This window comes from Thermobia domestica, chromosome 11 (assembly GCF_964235325.1).
Source record: "Thermobia domestica chromosome 11, izTheDome1.hap1.1, whole genome shotgun sequence".
Lineage (NCBI taxonomy): Eukaryota > Metazoa > Arthropoda > Insecta > Zygentoma > Lepismatidae > Thermobia > Thermobia domestica.
Genome location: NC_137464.1, coordinates 259,849,784 through 259,869,194, shown reverse-complemented (window position 1 = coordinate 259,869,194; position 19,411 = coordinate 259,849,784). Strand labels below are relative to the sequence as shown.

The 19,411-nt window shown below is 36.2% G+C and overlaps 1 protein-coding gene across 5 annotated transcripts in view; it reads right to left on the bottom strand.

Annotated features, from left to right (window-relative positions):
- The window catches only part of LOC145664984 (glucose dehydrogenase [FAD, quinone]-like), a 146,268-nt gene that overhangs the window by 70,395 nt on the left and 56,462 nt on the right, over positions 1 to 19,411 (bottom strand). For all 5 annotated transcript variants that reach the window (XM_081732159.1, XM_081732156.1, XM_081732158.1 and 2 more), the window contains exons 6-8: positions 11,802 to 11,978; positions 8,025 to 8,178; positions 1,456 to 1,607 (exon numbers count right to left, since the gene is read on the bottom strand). In XM_081732159.1, the coding sequence (XP_081588285.1) occupies positions 1,456 to 1,607; positions 8,025 to 8,178; positions 11,802 to 11,978 (483 nt within the window). The remainder of the gene's footprint in view (positions 1 to 1,455; positions 1,608 to 8,024; positions 8,179 to 11,801; positions 11,979 to 19,411) is intronic.

Sequence of the window (19,411 nt, the reverse complement as noted above, 5' to 3'; positions counted from 1 at the left end):
TATACAGGAATGCCCGTCGATGAAACATATTGTGCTATATGTGAACTGTTTCAAGATCAAGGGGGAATAGTAATGATAGTTAGAGAGAAGTAGAAATGTTTCCGGCGCTCTTTCTAATTCGAATACTTTTTATTATTTAGGATTTATGCTAATTAAAAATAATTTGTTTTCTATTCAGTATAGAATACTTTCTATTCAGCAAATTTTCAGCTCTAGCCTAGTAGTTGAATTTGCACTTTGATGCAGTTTGATGTGTTTGAAAAAGAACAGTGCAATCGTTTTCATCATATCGTAGTTTGATTGTCCCAAATTATGTTTGACTGTCTAACTAGTTTTCAATACGGAAAACTTGTTGCTCAAACAAAAGATGGAGCTTCGGTTATGGTTGGTGGGGTAGAAGTCTAATTTTTTCATAGTTATACCCATAGGCTTAATTTAGTTTTAGGAAAGTCCTTGACTGTACAAAAGAGTGTAAGTTTTTTTTTTTTTTTTTAACTATGTCGTGACTTGCGTCTTTTTGCTCGAAGTCTTCAAAAAGAACAAATGCTCTGCACTATGTAGTCAACAAAAGTACCCCAACAACCTCCAACACAAGGTGGAACTATAGAAGTAGGATAAATGATGTGCTGTATAGCTTAAAAGATGAACTGTTCGGACTGTTTAAATCCACGACGAAAACATCGGTAAATGGGATTCTCAAATCAGAGTTCGTGTAGCAAAATTCTATCAAACCCTTCAAAGTTTTGACTTCAATTTTTTACTTGAACTGTTTTATGTTATAGGATAAAGTAACAAATCTTGTTTAATATCTTAGAAAAGAAAATTCATTATGTAAGTTACTGTAGAAAGAAAATAGATGACTTTGAAGAATATCTAAGATTATTGAGAGACGGTTTCGATTCTATCTAGTAAAAAATGGAAGAACCTGAACAGCCACATTTTTCAAAAAGATCAAAGTATATGAAGTGAGATTTGACCCCCCCTAAAAATTGATGCCAATGCCTATTGTTTGAAATGGCTGCTACACTAAAAGAAAAAAGTACTATATTTTCTGATATTGAAAACTAGAGATACTTGTAATATCAACAACCGGTAACAATCGTCAAGGTGTTACGCCACGCCACTGGTATCAAGGCTTAAATGTACGAAGTGATTCCCATCTAGTCTGTGGTTCCTTGTGCTCTTTTCTATGCTGGACTACTTTCTTCCACAAAGGAGTTCAGCAATCATAAAAAAAATGTGTACATCTACTTGGCGTTATTGTTGGATATCTTTTTGTGTTAACAAACTAGTTTTGTGCATTTGAATTGGGCATCTTCTGACGAACTTAGGCAAAGATTTAATACTGTGGATAAGAAAGATTAATTTAGAATTTTAAGAAAAGCAGAATCATGAAAAACACACGGTTAATTAAAAAAAAAAAAAGAGCTGAAAGAGGGAAACATTGAGTGTTACCTGATTGTTTATTCCTAAAACACGTTTGAAGATTGCTCCGCCATCCATTGAAGCTCCCCACGGAAGAAACATAATTTCAATATCTGGAGACTTTTTGGAATATTTACTCTTTAAGAAACCAACTACTTCCGCTCCACCAGATGTCCACAAGCCTATGTAAAAAATAAAAGTAAGTAAACAAAATAATAATAAATAAAGGTATTGGCATTTCAGAAAATAGAGTTAACCTGAACTAAAAAGCAAATGTGCTATAATTTTCACGCAGAGTATTTTTTTAAATTTTTCATTTTTTTGTTTTGTTTTCTCTGTTTGTTTACTTCTCTGCTATTTATTTCACTTCAAAAAAGCTTTCAGCACTGACGAGTATTTTCTTCAGTCGAGTATGACAATGAGGGAGAACATCTTGTTACTGAGGGGACTTTTTAAGATACGGTATCAGGTGTGTTACACCATTACGAATAGCTTTATATTTCCACTCTTATCCTTTTATTTCAACCTGACGAAAGTAGGAAACTATTACTTCCGGTTTCAATGTTGATTGCCATAGAGCAAAAACAGTGAAAGATAGCTAGGAACGATTTGTTTGATAAGTATCCAGTGTGTCAACAATATAAGTGAAATCTTTCAGTTTAACGTCCCGCGATTATACCCATTAGGCTAAGAGAGATGAATGATTAAGGAAAGTAAACGATGATGGAAGAATTGGTGGAATGAGAATGTGGAAGGAAACGGGAATATTCTGAGAAAACTCACGGATGCGATGTTGTCCACAACAAACTTATTTGACCGGGAACCGAACCAGGGACCCTATACAAAGAGGTAAACGTTTTACCACTGAGCAGCAATACTCTTCTGCGCCAAGAATAAACTCTTTCACCATCCATATGGCTTTATTGTAACCAAAAGTGGTTGAAATCCACTCCAACTTCAGATTTCAATATTGATACCTAGAGAACAAGAACAGTATTAGACAGCAAGACACTTATAGCATATATATATATAAGGTCATGTAGCCAGAATGAATGAAGGTAGGAACGTTTTCAAAGTTACAACTGGAAGACCGATCGAAAAACGACTATTAGGAAGACCTAGACGCATATGGGAGGACAATATTAAGGTAGATCTCGCAGAAATAGGAATACAACATAGAAACTGGATCCAGTTGACTAAGAGAAGTCAATGAAGAGTTTTCGTGGACGCGGCATTGAGTCTCCGGGTTCCACAGGCCATTGAATTAGTTGAAACGGAAAGCTGTCAAAATAGGTCGTTTGCAGTTTTAATATTAAATTTTCATAAATCATAACGAAAAAGATACCGAGAAACTTGGTTTTTTGGCATAGATTTAGCGTTTCAAGAGCAGAGTCCATCTTCCTTCTTTTTCGTCCATTAAAACAGACCGTACCTCTCAATGGATGTACACGTAGCTCTCATAATTGGGAATCGATCCCGTGACCACGTACAAAAGAGTGTATATGACTACGAAGGAAAGCATATTGATCAGAGGAAGGACGACTTAGTCGAGGCAGGACGAAGGGAAATGTCTTTATCTAGCACGTGCTCCAGTGAATATACCATCTTTGTTGCATTACTCACAGTACCGAACCTCGGCACGGTTGTCCTAACCTCTAATCAATATACGATCGGCCTTAGTTTCTAGAGCTGCGAACTCCTTTGGTCAATATAAGACCGGCCTTAGGTTTTAGAGTTGCAAACTCCTTTGGTCAATATACGACCGGCCTTAGGTTTTAGAGTTGCAAACTCCTTTGGTCAATATACGATCGGCCTTAGTTTCTACAGCTGCGAACTCCTTTGGCCAATATAAGACCGGCCTTAGGTTTTAGAGTTGCAAACTCCTTTGGTCAATATACGACCGGCCTTAGGCTCTAGTGTTGCGAACTCCTTTGGTCAATATACGACCGGTCTTAGTTTCTAGAGTTACAAACTCCTTTAGTCAATATACGACTGGCCTTAGTTTCTAGAGTTACGAACTCCTTTGGTCAATATACGACCGGTCTTAGTTTCTACAGTTGCGAACTCCTCTGGACAATATACGACTGGTCTTAGTTTCTATAGTTGTGAACTCCTCTGGTCAATATACGACCAACCTTAATTTCTAGAGTTGCGAACTCCTCTGGTCAATATAAGACCAACCTTAATTTCTAGAATTACGAATTCCTTGGTCAATTTACGACCGGCCTTAGTTAACAGAGTTGCGAACTGCAACAAAGGTAACAAGCTACACCAATTTTCCTACAAAATTATGTCGAAGTGATTTCTATATAAGAAAAGAATAATTCATACTTAAGTTACAGAATTCAACTGAACCATCACATATGAAGAATGTTTCATGAGAAATAACAAATATTTTGGCAGTTGATAGTAACAGACTACTTGAATCAAGTTGAAGTAACTTGGGGTTTGTGGCAGCATTACACACACATACAAAAAAAAAAAAAAAAAGCTGAATAGATGTTTACAATACATCGTCAGCTATGTATGGGTTTAAATTTTTAACACTTATTTTTGGCAATGGACTTATCATCGAAGTAAATGTCCACTGAATGCCACTGGCGAGTGTGCTTCCGAGCTTATACACAAATTGAAATTGTCATTGGTATTGTTTCACGTGCTCTGTTTTTAAATTCCTTTCTTCTTGACCCCCAACCTATGCTTTGCAAGTATCGAAAGTCATATAGAAGGGTTATGTTCGTCGTCAACGTCGTCATTATTATTATTATTATTATTATTATTATTATTACAGGGTGTCTACTAAATGTTCATTTTCAAATTCCAGGTTTTTTCAAGGTTTTCAAGGTTTATTTTTCCTTTTTTTCCAGGTCTATTCAGTAGAGTGACATTTATTGTAACACGTATAAGTTAATGCAATTTTATATAGTTCTTAACAAAAACTGGTTATAATTAGAGAATGCATATGGCAAGTGATAGTTTCTTTAAGTGACAAGATGAAAAGAAAAAAACTGATTGAAATGTAGGTTCTCAAAACATTTTACACAAGAAAATGTTTAATTAAAATATCCACTACCAGAAGGCCGGTTGAGAAAAATGTGCAGTAGCTTTAAATATCCTTATGTAGGAATACTATACAGGGGTGAACCTTAATTAAACCGACAAACTTCGGGAAATGATTCTCGGCACCCAAACAAGAAAAAAAAAAGTCCTTTTAACTCTTCTCCAGGGCGCATAGTTTCCGAGCTAAAAGGTGCCGAAAATGTGGAAAAATGAACTTCCGACGCCTGCATTTCCAAAATTATCCAAAGTAGAGAGTGCTGCTTAAAATCTCACAAAGGAAGTCATATGTTCAGAACAGATAAGACTTCCTTAAAGAGATATTAAGCTGCACTCCCTGCGTTGGATAGGTTTGGAAATATAGGCATCGGAAGTTCATTTTTCCACACTTTCGGCACCTTGTAGCTCCAAAACTACGTACCGTGGAGAAAAATTAGAGGAATTTTTTTCTTGTTTCGGATTCGGGAATCACCTCCCGAAGTTTATCGGTTTAGTTAAGGTTCACCCTGTATAATAGTAAATTTCCGTCAAAAACATTACTTCAAATAAACTAATATTATAGTAGTAGCACGTGAGTGTTGATGAACAATGACAAAAATGGCGGGAAAATAGCTTACTCACCGCTAAGTTATGGGATAAAATACCACAAGAGTATTTTACTACAAGCACACCCTTTAAAGTACTCTTGTGGTATTTTATGCTAAGTACTGGTAGGACTTAGCGGTAAGTAAGCTATTTTCCCGCCATTTTTGTCAAACTAGTATTAGTTTAGAAGTAAAAAGAAAATGATCATATATAATACAAATTCTTGACGCAAAGTAGTCTATATTGTTAAACGTTACTGCAAATTCTTCTTGGATGGGGACTGGTCATCAGTTACATTTAAAAATTTATTGTAACATGAAAGTTTAAAAAACTGAAAAAAAATATGGAACCACACACATTATATGAACAAATATAGAAAACAGCTTTCACAGTGAGCAGTTTTTTACATTTAACTTCTAGAGTTCAACTTCCCTTTTAACTTTTTCGTCTGTTCTTCCAACGCATCTACTTCTGCTTCGGCGTCAGTTAGTATTCTTTTCTTCTTTAATTCCAACTCTTATTTTCTTCTTAATGTTTCTTTTCTCGAGCTACTCTGTCTTCTTTTTCACCGCGGTCTTTCAGATATTCATTTCTTCTGCTTGATGCATTCCTCACATACTGGATCATACCCTTTGTGATATTCATATTACGTATGTCACCAGCAACACGTACAGCATCCAACACACTTCTCTGGGCAATCAAGCACTCCTCTTGGAGATTTCCAACAATGCACTCTTTGTTAATGGAGAAACTCCTTTCCACTGCTGCGTTGCTATGGAAAAGTACACATCTTATACATGAATGTTTTAAACGCATTGGAGACACCTTTACTTAACAGATCATGGAGAAAAACGTCTAATCTGTCATTTTTGTAACTGAAATTTGACAGTTCTCGTGCTGTGTCTTGGTCTGAACAAAATTTTAAATATTTCCGTTTCACCATATCAGCATTTACAGGTATTATATGCTCCTTCTCGACAAATGTCTCCAGGGCGAGTGTGATACGTGATTCACGACGGGTTTCGTTGGTCATAGTTTCTGGAGACAAGCAATTTGCGGCTCTTGTTACACTGTATTTTAAAGGACACTTTAGCATAAGTTTTTTACAGGTTCTTGCAAGAACCTTCTGCATTCTTTCTTAAAGTTCAATATATCAACATTCTTCACTCTTTTAAGCGATGTAACCGCAGAAAATCCAACATCAACTAGATTAAGTGGTTTTAAGATGTCCTTATTAAAAAAAAAAAAAAAAAAAAAAAAAAAACCTGACCTCAATAGATGTTTTTGGTAAGTTTTAGCTACTTTTAAGACATCATCTTTCACGAAGCGGCTTAAACTACGAATCAACGTGTTTAGGTCATTCCATAGAAACGGTAGTAATGGACTGTCTGTCTGGTACTTAGTGAGGAATTCTTCTAGTTCTACAGATACGGACTGAAGGAACCCTAATCTAGCAAGCAACAGTACATCAGAGATGTGGGCTTTTACTTTCAGACAAGTTTGATGTTTCAGGAGGTTTTGTTTTCACTGCATCAACATAAAATTTAAAGCACGAATCATAGTTATGGCACGGTTGATAACTAGAATTCTCCACCCACCTAATAGAACAAAACTTAAGAGGGAAAACTGCTGTTCCAGATGTTGCCATGAAATCTGCTCTTCTTGAAGGGAAGTCCTTGAATAAATAGTACAACGCTCTCAAAAACTCTGCCACATTCCAACCAGCTTTGGTATGCGCAGTCTTAAAAGCCCCATTAACAATATGTAAAGAGCACGTTCCTGTCTCCAAAAGCTGTGGACTTTCACCATTTTCTTCACTCAGATAGACCTTCAAATCACTCAGAAATTTCAAGTTAACGTTGGGGCCATCAAGAGAAACCTAAAGTAACTTACAAATATCGAGACCCTTGTCCCTGAAAGTATTTATAAATGTACTTAACAAATCCTGGGCAGTACCATGTCCGAGGAATACTAATGTTAAATAACGTGTTAAAACTTTATTTCCGTCACTGTGCTAGAAACGAACTACTAAGTCCATTTCACTTTTCTGTGAGATAGTGTTTACGCTTTCGTCGAACGATACTGCAAAAAATTCACAATTCACATTCACCGCCTGCATTCTGCTCAAGTCTGTCTGTCTTTCTCAACTACATCTCCACTGAATAAGTTATTATTGGCTTTTAACTTACGCTGTAGTATATAACTTTCTTCTATTTTACAAAAATATACTTATTCCATACCAATCCCAAAAACAATATTTGAAAAACAATTTTAAAACTTCCAGGTTCCTCGTCCAATTCCAGGCTATTTCCAGGTTTTCCAGGTCCAAAAGTAAATTCCAGGCTAATTCCAGGTTTTCAAGGTTTTCCAGGTCAGTAGACACCCTGTATTATTATTATTTAACCAACTTTATCATCTATGAAACCCGGAGGTTCAATCCCGCGTTCACAAAAGCTCTCCATTGACTTCTGTTGCTAGTCAACTGGATCCAGTTTCTACTTTGTACTCCTACTTCTGCGAGATCCATCTTAATATTATTCTTCCATCTGCGCCTAGGTCATCCTAATGGTCGTTTTCCGATTGGATTTCCAGTTAAAACTTTCAAAGTGTTCCTACTTTCTTTCATTCTGGCTACATGACCTGCCTAATTGAGCCTCTTAGACTTGATGATCCTAAACATGTTTGGTAAACGATAAGAAGTTCCTCGTGATGAAGATTCTGCCATTCCTAATCCCCGTTTCTCTTGGGCCCTAATAATCGTCTTAAATACGTTCACTCTGCGTTCTTTCCTCAGAGTAAGCGACCATGTTTTGGAACCATGGAACGCAAGGCATATTATTATTATTATTATTTAAGTTCGTAATTTTTTTTTTCAAATATGCATTTTAACCTAGAATGACATTTAATAACATGCATATTTTGTATATTACTTGAAGTGTTTGTGAACATGCGCCTACCTTCACCGCTCCAGAAGTACTTTATCATGGTGGCTGGGGACAACAAAGAACCCAATGTCACTTCTGCCGAAGCGTTCACTAAGACTAAATCTAATCCTGTTGTAATATGATCCTGAAGATTTTGGCCAACTGGTAGATTCTGGACCACGGGAATCTAAAAATACATAAGTAAATAAACAAAATATCTACTGTAAGACAAACATAACAAAACAACCTATCTTGTGCCTCAATTTATTTTCTTTTAATTGAATATTTCCTTCCTCTATAGGAACGTCGTTAACACTATTTTTGCTGCATTACCGGATCCTTTTTATTATATCTCCATATAACCATTATACCAACCAACATTACATCGTGGTTATATGGGATCACCTAACAGCACAGAATAAATACCTGGACAATGAAATGGTTGTGAAAAAATCCTTAATGAAACTCTTCTTCCGATCTTTTTACCCACGTTCTAAATTAAAACGAGAAAACGACGGGTGATTTTAACTAGTACGAATCAAAATAAAAAACTATGTCAACACATTGAAATAATTAAAACAACTGAAACTATACATCTACTTTAATATATGTACTAGCTGAACCTGCGCTCTCTAAACAGCGCATTATTCACATATGAGCATGAACCTCCTTGTCATTCCTCACATCTGTACATGTTCCTTTACAGACACAACTGAAAGACGTCTTGATAAAAATTGGCAAAGGGTATCATAAAAGGGATTTTTTTTTCGATTATTTTTTCAATATCTCTCACCGTTTGCAAGATTTGAGTCTACTTCCGGTTGGAGTTTCTAATTTATGTATGATCAGTTATTTCTTTCTTCTTGCATGGAGTATGTAATAAGCAAATACATTACATACACAATTAATTATAATGTCAGTGATATATGGTGATCATTGGGTAAAACACTCCAAACAATAAAGATTCATTTTAGACTGGAGAAATGGTTATCCTTCGTTTTTCATTATCATTTGCCAATGAAACAATCGGCTGAGAGATATACAACCCTTATATACAGTAGAACTATGTGGTGTTGGAATGTATAACTCGTATATGCTCTACATTTTTAAAATTTTAGCACCTTCATTGTACCCCTAAAATTTGTAATAAAGGAATAACGGTCATGTTCTTTAAATATTCAATTAGAACTGGACAATCTAAACAAAATTTGGAATCGACTAGTGAAAACGGCACCTTTCTAGCACTTGTGGTTTTCGAGATTTTATTGTCGAAAGGATTGAAGCCAAACACATAAACCTAGCATTTTAATATATAGATGTAATATCTATGGTAAATTAATGGCTTCATACTCTAAATAAGACTTCTGGTTTGGTTTAAATATGTAGAAAACCCGGCCTCCCTAGAAAAGCTTGTTGGCTACATTACACGTTGCTAACGTCACACAAGGCATTGAAACAGCACCCCGTATACCGTTCAGGGGCGTCATTTGCGGAGGGCAGGGGGCAATTTTACACTCACCCTGACTTCGACAAAATGCTTTTTAATAAATGGTATAATAATGTACTAAGAAAAACGCGAAATTCTTTATGTCGGTGGACAATCTTCCCCTTTCCCTGGCAAAATCTGAAATGACAACATTCCCCTAGCATGACACATCTTGTCAACAGATATGTTTCTTATCAATACTCATTGACCAAATACATCCGTGTGAGATAATTAATACAAGAACTTAACTATTAACCCTTTTAGGATTTCCACTTTTTGAGGTAAATCTTAGACTCTCAGTCAAACAGCTACTGCTTCCTTACTATTTGTCGTAGGATCATGTTTTTTTTTTCATTTTTTTTTAAAGAATAGAACAACCTTTCCAATGATACCAATGGTATTATACATCAGAAACGGGAAAATCGGGGAAAACTAGTTTTTTCGAAAAAACTGTTTTCAAAATTTTTGCGCCTATCTGGCCTTGGCCTGGGTTCACGTAAAGATTTTTTTTTATTTTATTTTATTTTTTTGAAAAATGCCTAGTTATGTACAATACGCGAGCAAAATTTCAATCTTGTATCTTGAAAACTAAGGGCTTAAAAGTTTTGAAAGTTTGAAGGTAACCCATCAGTATTGGAGATTATCAATGCGAATTTAGACGAAATCGATTAACTATCGACCAAATATTTACCATTCGCCAAATACTCGAAAAGAAGTGGGTACATCAACTATTTATTAATTTTAGAAAGGCTTACGACTCGGTTAGGAGAGAAACATTGTAACGTTCTTACAGAACTTGGAATACCGAGAAAGCTAAATTAAGAGATTAATTAAGATATGTTTAAATGAATTTCAAAGTAACGTCCGGGTAGAAAAATTTTTGTCCACGAGCTTTCACGTCGAAAATGGCCTGAAACAAGGAGATGCGTTGTCGCCATTATGATTCAACTTTGTCCTGGAAAGGCTATAAGGAAAATCAAAGATAGCAACCAGGGCCTAGAGTTGAACGGTATTCACCAGGTTATGGCATATGCTGATTATGTAAATTTAATAGGGGATGACAGGAGAATAAAAAGAAATGCAGAGATCTTATTAAACGCTTGCAGGGACATGGGTTTAAAGTAAATGCAGAGAAAACTAAATACATGGAATCTGAAAGAAGAACATAGACTGGAAGTACTTGAGAACAAGATCCTGAGACGAATATTCGGACCCAAGAGGAACTGGAATGGCCGAATGGGGAATGGTGAAAACTTCATAACGAGGAACTACATAATTTATATGGTTTACCAAAAATGGTTAGGATCATCAAGTCTAGGAGACTTAGATGGGCAGATCATGTAGCTAGGATGGAAGAAAATAGAAACGCTTTCAAAGTCTTGAATGGAAGACCAATCGGAAAACGACCATTAGAAAGACCTAGGCGTAGATGGGAGGACAATATTATATATCTCTGGATCTCGCAGAGATAAGCATACAAAGTAGAAACTGGATCCAGTTGGTTAAGGATAGAAGTCAGTGGAGAGCTTTTGTGAATGCGGCATTGAACCGGGTTCCATAGGCCATAGAGTTAGTTAGTTTAGAAGGTAACCCATATATATATATATATATATATATATATATATATATATATATATATATATATATTAAAAATTTACTGCGTCATTACTGTTTGGTCTAGTCATGCTTCAAATGTCATTTCTTCAGTATAATTAGACTTTTCCAACGGTACCACTCACATGTCTGTTATCATACACCTGAAGCGGGAAATTTGAAAAAAACCGGATTTTTTTTCTGAAAAAATGACCCCTTCGGAATATTGGGGTCATTATGCACCTGTCGGGCCCGGGGCCGGGTTCACGTAGGGATCTAAAAGAAAAAAGAAAAAAAACTTAAAAATAGTCAAAGGTGTACACAATCCGTATGCAAAATTTCAGTCTGATAACTTAAAAACTAAGAGCGTCAAAAATTTTTGAAATTTTCCTTAAGAAAAAATAAAAAAGTTATGCCCCTCGCTCCCACTCGGCGCCGCCAAGTTGGCCATCCGGTTCCAAAACGCATCTGGGGTATTCTTTGGTCCATGCTTGACTTGACCAATAATAATAATAATAATAATAATAATAAAAAAGGGATTAAATACCTGTTATAGAACCTAAATAAGCGGTCAAAAACAATACTACGCCATGGTAACAAAAGTAGCCATAAATCCTAAACGGTTAATTATCCAAAATAAGAATATTGCGTAAAAAATAAAACACAACAAGGACATACGTACTTTTGCTAAAGATATGTTTGATAATATTACGGTGGAAGAGAACGTTTACCTTAAGGTGTCTCAAGTGCTTGTACGGCCCAATGCCTGACAGCATAAGAAGCTTTGGAGATCCAATGGCACCAGCGCATAAAATCACCTCGTTCCGTGCGAGTGCCACCTGGTCTTGCAAATCCCCTTTCTTCTGCACTACCACTCCTGTTGCTGTGTGAGTTTCGTCAATAAGGACCTGATACACAAAATACACTTCAACTTATTTATTAGAAATATTAAATGGTTCTGAGCTATTGTATGTTCTCTTATCATCTATTAATCATTAATGCTAACGAAACATGTAATTGAAAGCGAATGTGAATACACTATACACAGGGTGTTACAAAAATGCGTCACAATTATTTTGAGAACAGATTCGTCACATCAAAATAAGAAAAAAAAGTTCATATGGACCTGTGCTCAAAAGTGGATAGTTTCGGAGATATAGGGTGCTGAAAACGTGAAACAACTTTAAAATTTCATAGCTCCACTACTATGGAACAACCTATCTTAGTCAGGTCAAAACATCACTGAGGAACTAGTATGTGAACTGTAACGAACCTGATTTCGTTACAGTTTCTTTCTGTTTATTTTATTTTATTTTGCTTGATTATTTCTGATCAGTTAAATGGTGTTATAATTTTCCAACGTTAAATAATTAATTTTCATAATATTCCTAGTGTGCTGTTATTTTCTCTATCTGCACCACATAATAAGAATTGGACTCTATAGACTATGAATTTAATGCCAATTTTGTTCTTCTTTTTAACTATGATTTGTATAATAAGTGTACTCAATTATCATCAAATATAAGATTTCCTAAAATATTTTGCTTCGGTATAATTACCGTTGTCTATTTTGATTTAGTGCACATAACATTGGAAAATAATAATTAATTGTGCTTAGATTATTATTTCTTTAAAATATCTTGGAACTAAGGTTATTTTGTATTATTAGTTGTTGACATATCTAGTGAAATGATCAACTTCAGCTAAGTTCTTTGGGCTCATTCTCTTTGATGAGCTAGAAATTGTAAACTCCTTTAACAAATCATGTTCAACTGACCGTTCGAACTAAAGTTATGAATATTCAATCTGATTGTGTGCAACAGTAAACTGGAAAGTTCATATAATGGGCATGAGTAGGATAATAAATGAATTAAAGATCTTGAAATCTGGGTTTTATTTAAGGATTCAAATGCAAAAGAATGACATCGATTACGGTCAGTTGTTTCAACATCTCTCTTCTTGTACATAAAGTCTACAACTTCTGTAACATCTCCTTATCTGTGTCTTCAATCTGATGCCTTGCCCTACTGCAACGTAGCTGCAGATGCGTAGCAGTGTGACAAGATCTCGAGGAACGAATGGTGACAACGTACCCTTTTAATGATAGATTGGCACATGACAGAACTATTTAAATATCCATGTTGAAGAATGCTCCAGTACTTGCACACAATTTTTTTCTTTTAAAGAAAGGTAACTGTAGAGCGACCAAATACTCCCAAACAACCTCTCTAAAAATGATTGTGCAAGTACCGAAGGTTCTAGAAAATGAATATTTACATAGTTCACATACTAATTCCTCAGTGATGTCTTGACCCACGTTCTATGGTAGTGGACCTATGAACCTTTAAAGTTAATATTTTTTCACGTTTTCAGCACCCTATATTTACGAAACTATGAACTTCTGACCACAGGTCCATATACTTTTTTTTTCTTATTTTGATGTGAGAAATCTATTCGCAAAATAGTGTGACAAATGTTTGTAAGACCATGTATAAGGGATTTCTTAACTAAAGACTTTGAGAAAGAGAAAGAACTCGCCTGTTTCTAAACAGTTAACGTTTTCGGTGTCAGTGCGAAAATTTGCTTTCAATTTACGATGAGTACATACAGTTCACACTGGTGGTGGGTACCAAAACCGGTTTCTCGGTTTTTATATATATACAGTGGAGTCTCGTTAATTCGAACTTGGTTAATTCGAAATATTGGATAATTCGAACAGAAGTCCATTCCCCTTGAAAACTGTATTGAAAACAATATTAAAAATTTCGTGGATAAATCGAACTTTTGAACCTATGTTTTGGATAAATCGAAGTAAATACAGTTGAAATTTTTTAATGTTGGACATGTAAACAGAGAAATACAGTTTTAATGTGTTTCCAGTTATCCAGATGCAGCCATAGAGAAGAATAACACAAAAGATAAATAGAAAATATTATGTAATAAATGAAGGTGAATTGGGGAGAAGTGTGCCAATCTCATCTTGTTTCAGAATTGATTGAAAATTTAAGATGAATTATTGATAAAGTCAACCAAATGTTATTGATATCGTATTCCACGCAGTACATGAAATTCAAGATTTATTGACCGTACAAAAACAATCAAATTTAAGCAAATGAGGTTTACGACTTCTTAAAAGGAGAATAGAATATTCAAATTGTTACTGGTGTTTAACTGTTTGGGCTATTCAACGTAAGCCCCCCCGAAATCTTACTTACTATAGTAAAGTATATGAAATATCTTGCTGAATTTTCACATTTTCAGGCAAAGCCCCCCCCCCGAAAGTTAGCAAAGCCCCTCCCGAAACAAAATCGTAAATACACCACTGTCCATTGTACACGTAGTTTGATTATGTGGAGTCAAAGTCGTTTGTTAGTTTGCGGTATTCGATCACGCAAATAATAAGCTGCTTTAAAGGTAAAATCTTCACCATATAAATATGTTTTAGATGCACAGTACCTTGGTTCGTTCGTTGTTATATAAGTGAAAGTGAATGTTGTTGGATAATTCGAATTTTGGATAATTCGAAGTTTTTTCGTGTCCCCTTGGACTTCGAATTAAAAAGAGTCCACTGTATAAAAAAAAGTTTTCCCATCCCTATTCAGACTATGCGCTAACCTGTATGCTCCATCTGCAGCTGGAAATTATAAGCAATGAACCTAACAGGAGAAGCGCTCCAGATGTTTCAGCGTTTTCCAATGTTGATTGAGCTAATCGAAGGTTTTACTGATCTCTTGTCATCTTCCAGTGTGATGTTCTTTCGCTCTTCAAGTGCGCGTCCACCAAAATCACCTCGCACGACTCAGGGTAACATCGCCGTAAACTTGCTGCAGTTTGTGCAACGTTTCTATGGTAAATTTGCCCAATTTCACACAAAATTTCACGTTCACACTTGTTCAAATTTGTTATTCATGTTAGAATCGCAAAAGTGATAACCCTCTGAGCTACCGATGCACACAGTACGATGTTTCTTGGCACACTGACTTCTGAAGAGCGGTACTCCCTGTGTCTGTGAATGCAACCTTGTCCTGCTATGTGTTGGCGTGTTATAGAACTAGTATGGCGCAGTACGAGCTATACAAATTCGCAAATGGGGTAAAATACGTTTCTCTGTAAACAAGATAACATTTTACCTATAACAGGTAGGGAACTCAAATTTCGTATATAGGTATGTAAGGTTAATACCGAGATTCAATAACCGAATCAGCCATCTAGGGTCACTCTCAAGGTCAAAAGGTCAAATTATTGAAAAATTTTCGAAAATCTATAGAAAGAAGCCTATACGTTACAGTGACCTTAAAAAGGTTATGTGTAAGCAGATGACACAAACTTGCCTGCACAAAATACAAACATCCATGGGTCACATTGACGAGTAGGAAAATTATTTTTTCTAGGACATCATCATTTGTGCTTGAAAAGTTTTTTTTTACTTAGTGCCAAATAATAATAACGCTTTACAATAACATAAAGATAGCGTATATTTTTCAAGTTAATAAATATTATATACATTCATTAAGAAATATAAAAGAATCACGCTAACAGTTGTATCGAACCACTGCAAATTTGTGTCATTATTTGGAGACAATACTGATACATCTGGCTTTAGTGAGAAAGGTATTTCGCGACTAGTAGCTAAAACAGTTACGAAAAGGACAATATATATCCCACAATCTATTGCGTTATATTGCCGTCTATGTTTGTATAATAGCCCGCTGAGTTGAGGGACAGGTACTCCAGGAACAGAGGGCACTTGCTCTGTGATACAACTTGTAAATTAGTTCCTTCACTATCTTTCATTTTTACGTGTTTTATTTTTGAAAGTGTGATTTTTTTTTTTTTTTTTTAACTACACTCATACCTCCTGCTATGATTTTAATGGGGTTTGAATCTATCATAGGTACCTCGCCATCCTCGTCCCACGAGCACCTAGTATAGAAACTTTTTTGTTACCACGTTATACATATATATATACAGAGGTTGATTCATTTATATTGAGCCGAATTTGAATGTGCTACTTACCTAGGAAATACCGTCTTTCTACCACCGGTACCGGTTGTGTCTGATCTGCAGGCTACCTCTACTGACTATTGCACGACATCGGAGTTTCCATTGCAGGAGACTGAGTTGCAACTGGATTAAGGGTATTGCATCGAACTCCTCTTTACATGATTTTTCACAAGGCGGTGACGGTGCGGACTTGACGATGGGACAGGCGCCCTTGACGAGTCCAACAGCACAATAGTCCATTGACCTGGCATCTACACTCTTGACAGGGATATCAGAGAAGGCAGTTACTGAAATTCTAGTTTCCTGTTCTATACGGTGACAGAATTCCAGTAATGTTTTCGCCGTATGGCTAGATGGCTTGTCTTGGTACAGTTTAACCTGGTTCACGTCTTATCCGTACAATGCTGGAGCTTTATGGTGGTACATTTCAGTCAGAACATGAGTCTGGTAGTACGCAACATTGATTTTGACGTTTCGTCCAACCTTTGCGAAACGGGATTTGCCTCTGTACGAGAAATCGGTCATAATCAAGAATCCTCTCGTGAAACGGTTCTAGCTGCTCACGTCGATGTATGGTGAGCCCAAGACTCTGTACCGCATATCTCCATACAATACGATTCACAGTGGCACGACTTACACGAAAATTAGCCACTAGACACATTTCTACGATGCGCGACGCCGTCAATTTAGCGTCTGAAAGGGCCATAATGAACTGTTTCTCAGAATCTGTGCAATTTCTGCGGCATCAGACTAAGCTCGACCATATTGCTGTACTGCGTAACTAAGAAATAATGCTGCTTCCATCGTGGCAATCTCACGGCGATGGGCTGCGCATGTGCGGTACAGTTCTACATTAACTTCGGCTCTATGAATGAATTAACCTCTGTACATGAATGTAATGATGTTTGACGGTGGGACAAATTCTCATAGACAGCTGTACCGATTTTGATAATTTTTGGTACAAGAGTGGAGCCTAGCCTAACTCACGTTATTGTCACATTTTCGGCATGCGAAATGAGAACGGATAGTACGCAGGGGATAAAAACGTAAAAAATAATTTTAAAAAAGCGATATTAGTGTCCAATTCATAGTTTTCGGAGTCACTGATATGAAAAGGGATATTTCAGAAGTCTTAATTTATCCCCATCGCCACGGAGATGGAAAAACATAAAATGAAATATTTAGTTTAACGTCCCACGATTATGCACCGAGGCTAAGGGAGAGAGTGATGATGAGAAATGAATGAAATGAAGAAAGTGGGAGGAAACGGGAGAACCCGAGAAAACCCACGCACGCGGTGTTTGTCCACCATAAAGCTCACTTGGCGCGAGCTGGGATCGAACCAGGGACCCCACGCACCACAGGTGTACGCTCTACCACTGAGCCACCGCAGTCCCTGCATGGGGATGGAGTTACATGTAAAAAAAAAATGGAAAATCGCCAATATTAGTGTCGGATGAGGGGTTGGGGATAACATTACAGTTTTTTCCATTACAATTTTATTGAAATGTGTATTTTAAGGGGGGAGGGGGTTGAACTACTTTCCATACAACTATGCTTAAAGAAAATTTAAACGAATAACACTTTACCATAATTTTACTTTGTTTCAAAGAAATTGATAGTTGTCCAGACTTTTTTACAACTTACAATTGTTTATTTTATCCAAATACAACAATTCAAAATAATATTAAACAAGATATGAACAGAATTCTAAAAAAAAATCAAAACTACTCAAAGTAATCTGGTAATACTGCAAAGTTCTCACAATTTACGTTTGTAAATTTCAACCAAAGGAAAGTGATATTGTCTAAAGTTTCTATAATTTATACGATAGTGAAGAAAATTAAGAGCTTGCTTACCCCCAATGAGCATTAGTTTGTAAGTGATGTTTCAAACAAATCATATTGTATTTATTGTACACAGCGCAAAACTATATATTAGCTTAACTGACAAAATTCGGATAGCCTTTTGTTTTGTTTTTGAACTTAATAATGATTTTGATAATTATGTTCCTAGTATTATTTATGAGGGTTATAAAACAGTAGGAACTTGCCCGAATGCGTTCTCCAGGTTCAGTGGCTGAAATGCCGAAAAGCTGGTCATTTTTTAAGTAGATTTGAGAATTTTTACGTCTTCGGTCGTATAGTAGAATTATCAAGTTTCGTTTAAAAAAAGCTGTCTCTGTGTTATATCTGCAGAGCAGGCAGTCAGGCCCGTATCCACGGGGGGCAAGAGGAGGCCGCCCCCCCTAAATTTTGGCAGGCCCCCATAAAATTTCACGGTAGGCTTACAAATGAACTATAATATGGTGATGAAGTATAATATGATTGGGTCGCCCCCCCTAACTTCTACAGGGCCCCCCTAAATTTTTGGGCTGGCTACGGGCCTGCAGGCAGTCAATTGAAAAGGGACGTTTGGCCGGATCGGATTTAGTGAACGCGAACTGAAATAAAAAAAACAAAATATTTTGATTTAAACTATTGTAACTTGGTTAAGTATCAATATTTTTTGGATTTTCAAAATAGATAAAACAGATGAAGGTATCCAGAAATGACATTTACATGATTTAAGCCGAGAGAAGAATTGAAGTTATCGCAAATTATCATTAAACTTAATGAAAAATAAAGAAAAAAGTAAATAAATGCAGAAAAACAGTTACGAATTTCGCATAATCCTATCGACATATTGATTTTACGACACATGTCAGTAGAATAGAGGGGGTTCATAAGCGTGGGAAAATTTTGGCCTAATTTTGGCCCTAAACTGGCCTAAACCAGTATGTTGCTATGCTAGAATAAGGAAGTATACTCTTGGACGCCTACCAGATGTAAAAAACAAGATAAAACATGCCTTCTTTCGTCTCCTCATCTTATATTGTTTAGTTATTTGAACCCCCGACACCCCTGCTCCTCCTGGAAAGCCAAAGAGCATAAGCGATTTAACCCCTTGGCCCTATTCCCACAAAGTGTCTGTAGAAGACGTGATATTCAAATGATCAAAGCTTCTCACGAAATTGACTTAGTTGCTAAGGTAAATATTGTATTTCACAATTTTTTTTTAAAGACGTGAGACAAGAAACCATATATGAGTCCCATAACGAAACACATACCTATACACTCCTCCCCCAGACCTCCTGCGAATGGATTCCAATGATTGAGCATATTCTAATAACGGTAGATACCTGTGTAAACAAAATGAAACATGACTTTCTCAAGTCTTGATGTGAAAGATATTATCTTATGTATTGAAATCGTAACGAGATATGTTTTCGATTATGGTCGGCATGATCGAACTTGTTGAAGCATGTTTCTCTAAGGCAAACACGTGTGTGTGTGTG